General features: G+C 38.8%; 1 protein-coding gene across 1 annotated transcript in view; it reads right to left on the bottom strand.

Annotated features, from left to right (window-relative positions):
• LOC107676688 (polypeptide N-acetylgalactosaminyltransferase-like 6) overlaps window positions 1-4,026 on the bottom strand; it is a 210,147-nt gene that overhangs the window by 146,567 nt on the left and 59,554 nt on the right. Inside the window, exon 5 of the mRNA XM_016471327.1 lies at window positions 1,248-1,414. Within this exon, the coding sequence (XP_016326813.1) occupies window positions 1,248-1,414 (167 nt within the window). The remainder of the gene's footprint in view (window positions 1-1,247; window positions 1,415-4,026) is intronic.

The following is a 4,026-nucleotide window of genomic DNA, read 5'->3' as shown; positions in this document are numbered from 1 at the left end:
CACACACACACACACACACACACACACACACACACACACACACACACACACACACACAACTAACCCTGCAGATGTACAGTATCCATGCCAACTGGCCTTACATTGACTAACAACACTGCATTACAATATATAATCATGCCAACACAGACAACACATCTGTGTTATTTAAAAAAAAAATACCTTGTTTATCATCATAAGCAAAACAATGCAAGATGCCTCTCAGTCTAATGACAGCTCATTTCAGCTGGACATGAGTATTGTAATGGGAACAGAACAGGCCAGAGCGAAGTACACACTCAATATTGTGCTCTCCCGTTATTCCACTACAGGAGTGATGCATGCCCAGCTGTGAGATGGAATGCTATTGGCTGAGATGTCATGTAGTACAGAGGGGCATTGTATGTTGGGATGGTCTCACTGATTAATTGTGTGAGGTATTGGGTTGCTGTTCCAAAAGGCACAGTATTTGGCTCTATAGTGCTCAACAGTGTGCTATCCATGTGCCTCCAAGCCAAGACGTGATTCTGATGGATCTTACAGCATTCCACTACCAAAAATCTTACAATGAGTGGAATGTGTTCTGCTTTCTACTTTTCATGGACAATAAGACTAATAAGGCAAAGACATATATACACATACACATTATACAAATTAACAAAATAATTTGTTAATATATTCTTTTCCAAAAATTACAACTGTTCCTATGTGGCATGATTTATAATATATAATTTTGCCCTAAATAATTTCCCCCCTTTTCTTCAGAATGAAGTGGACAAGCAATAGTTGTCAGTGAGAAACTTGCTAGAGATTTGTGAGGGGGAAAAAAAGGTGATGTTAGGTCCATGTAAAATATGGGGAAAGAGTTAAATTAGCCTTACCAAGACAAAGAAGTCCAACAAACAAACAAACATACAAACAATAAAATAAATAAATAAAAAATGTGAACTCTACTGTGATAGAAGTATATACACTCTTAGCAGACCAAACCAGTTTCAATAACAGTTTCATTGTAATTGTGTAAACATTCAATGGTCATTCTGTTTCCAGTGAATGACAAAGTCACGTCGACCTCTCTAAGTGACCAAAAAAAAATTTTTTTGTTGCACTTAAGCACCCAGTGCTGTCAAAGCTCCATTCAAAATTCATTTTGAGCAACTAATGCAGAACGACACCAGAAACTGCCCTGATGTCAAGCACATGCTCTGAGAGAGAGAGAGAGAGAGAGAGAGAGCAGCTCTGCGACTTACCTTTGTCACTGTAGTCATCTACCAGTATGATCTCTGCAATCAGGTGGTCGGGTGTGCGGTTGGTGATGCTGTGGATGGTTCTAAGCAGAGAGGACCAACCTTCGTTATGGAATGGGATGATAATACTGGTGTTTGGGAGGTTTTCAAGATACAGCTTCTGCTTACAGCTACAGAAAAGAAAGAATGAGAGAGAGAGTGAGATTGAGAGAGAGGCAGCCAAACACTACTGTATCTACTTATGCTTTACATCAAATGCTTGATCAGTGCATCACTGTATAATCCACATATTGTATATCACTTAACAAACATGTGAAAGCCTCTTCAGAACAATGATGTGTGAAATACAAATCTTGTCACTTACTGCACTAGATCTTGCCAAACTGTAAAAACATTATTTGAAAACAAAAGGACCGGCATGGGCCGCCCCAATGCCGTGGGCAACAGCGATGGAGTTCAGATCATAAATCAAAGTTTTGAGAGGTCCTTCAGTCCCAGCGTGCTCATAAAGCTTTCAGAAATCTACATGCTAATTGAGCTCAGACAAAGCCGGCACTGACAGATGAAGTGGCACTTTATGGCTCACACCGCTCTCTCTAATTCAGCACCCTGACAAACTTGACAAGCCGGCCCTAATTCATACACCTCCATATAATAATCATTCTCGGGGCGCAGCATGGTTTATTAACATTTCACTTCGATGGTGGTGGAAAAAACCAACAAAAAAACAAAAATACAGTATAGAGAAAATCACCATGGTGAAGGAATGAATTCTGGAGGGGAGCCAGCATCTAAAACAGCCCTGTCTGACCTGTCAGATCAGTCTACTAATGAAATACAGCTCAGGAAGAAAAAGGCACCCCATTTGCATAGTAATAGGCAGACAGTGTCATGTGCATTACTGGAACATGCAACTGTCATAACAGCAAATGCTCCAAATCGGCATGAAAGAATATTTATTTGCATGAAAACACTACTGTTCAGGAGTGTTTTTTTTTTAGCTTTGATTCAACAATCCATACTCAAACTGACTAAATAGGGTGACCATACGGACCATTTTTACGGGACGCACCCTTGCCAGGACTTCTATATTACCTTAAATATCCAGGTTTTGCTCTGTGCAGAGCGATCGTTGTATGGCGTTATTTCACGAGAGCTATAGAGAGCAGAGCAGATGGCTCTTTATGCTTTTAAATCGCTCTTGCGGTACTTTGATGTCATACAATAATCGGTGCGCAGCTTCAAGTTGAACGAACGAACAAACACGTGCGAATATTTGCATCGCTTTGATCGCTCTCACCTTCTCACACGCAACGCGCCACGATTGGTTGATTATGTACAATACCTGCATGTTATTGGTCAAACTACTTTGGATGTTTTAGGCAATATAAAAATCCTGGCTAGGACGTGTCCCGTATAAATGGCACATATGGCCACCCTATGACTAAAATAACTTTTACATTTGAGGTAAGAATAAAAAAGATTTTTTTTGTTTTAATTTTCATGTTTTTAAAAGAAGTCTGTTATTCTCACCAGTGCCATTTATTTGATCAAAATACAGTAAAAACAGTAAAATTGTTGCATATTACTACAATTTAAATCACTTTTTTTCTATTTGAATACATTTTAAATTTAATTTATTCCTGTGATGACAAAGCTGAATTTCAGCAGCCATTACTCTTGTCTATAGTGTCACGTGATCCTTCAGAAATCATTCTAATATGCTACATTTCTTGTTAATATCAATGTTGAAAACATTTGTGCTGCTTAATATTTTCTGTGTAAACCGTGATACTTTTTTTCATGATTCTTTGATAAAAATATAAAGGTTCAAAATAACATTTAAAAAATGTAACTCTCTCTCTATAGAGAGAGATATGCACACACACATTTTTGTTTTGCTTTATTCAAGACTATATATGCGTGTTTTTAAAACTCTCAGCCATTTTTCACTTGAGAAAGCATGGAATCTGTCCATTTTTTTCTGCTTGTTGTTAGCACAAACTGAAGCTGCAGCAGCATCTGTGTATCTCTCTGTTACCTGCATTAAAAGTGAATACACGGGCATGCTGGCTCTCGCACTGAGACAGTTATTCACATTCTGTCTGTTGGCAGGTTCCACACTGAGCACCACAGGCTTTTATAGGGGATGTAAATAAAAGCCCTACACCAGGCTCTTCACCGGAACACTGTCTGCAGTGCTTGAAAGGGGTTTACACAACTTTACAGCTAACAGCAGGGGAGCAACAGACAAACTTTTTCACCAAGAATACGTAGGCGAGATTCTCTAACCTAAAAACATTTTTTAAAGACTTCACATTCATTCACATTATCAAAGCCTGGAAGCTTGGCAAGCCAGCAAATGCTAAAAGGGGTCATATGATGCTGCTAAAAAGAACATTATTTTGTGTATTTGGTGTAATGAAATGTGTTTATGCAGTTTAAGGTTCAAAAAACACATTATTCTCCACATACTGTACATTATTGTTTTATCCTCTATGCCCCGCCTTTCTGAAACGCATCAATTTTTACAAATCTCATCAGTCTGAAAAGCGAGGTGTGCTCTGATTGACCAGCTATCCAGTGCGTTGTGATTGGCCGAATACCTCAAGCGTGTGACGGAAATGTTACACCCCTTACCATATTGTGATGCCCTGTCCGGCTGGAGCGACGAGACAAAAAACATTAAAACCCATTATAAACGAGGCATTTGTTGCATCCAGTGGGGACATAATTACAGATTATAATGACTTATACTGTCTTTTTACGCATTGCGTTGCAT

This window comes from Sinocyclocheilus anshuiensis, unplaced genomic scaffold (assembly GCF_001515605.1).
Source record: "Sinocyclocheilus anshuiensis isolate Anshui unplaced genomic scaffold, SAMN03320099.WGS_v1.1 scaffold76, whole genome shotgun sequence".
Classification (NCBI taxonomy): domain Eukaryota; kingdom Metazoa; phylum Chordata; class Actinopteri; order Cypriniformes; family Cyprinidae; genus Sinocyclocheilus; species Sinocyclocheilus anshuiensis.
Note: the sequence above shows the minus strand (reverse complement) of the source record. Positions and strands in the feature narration are given on the sequence as shown.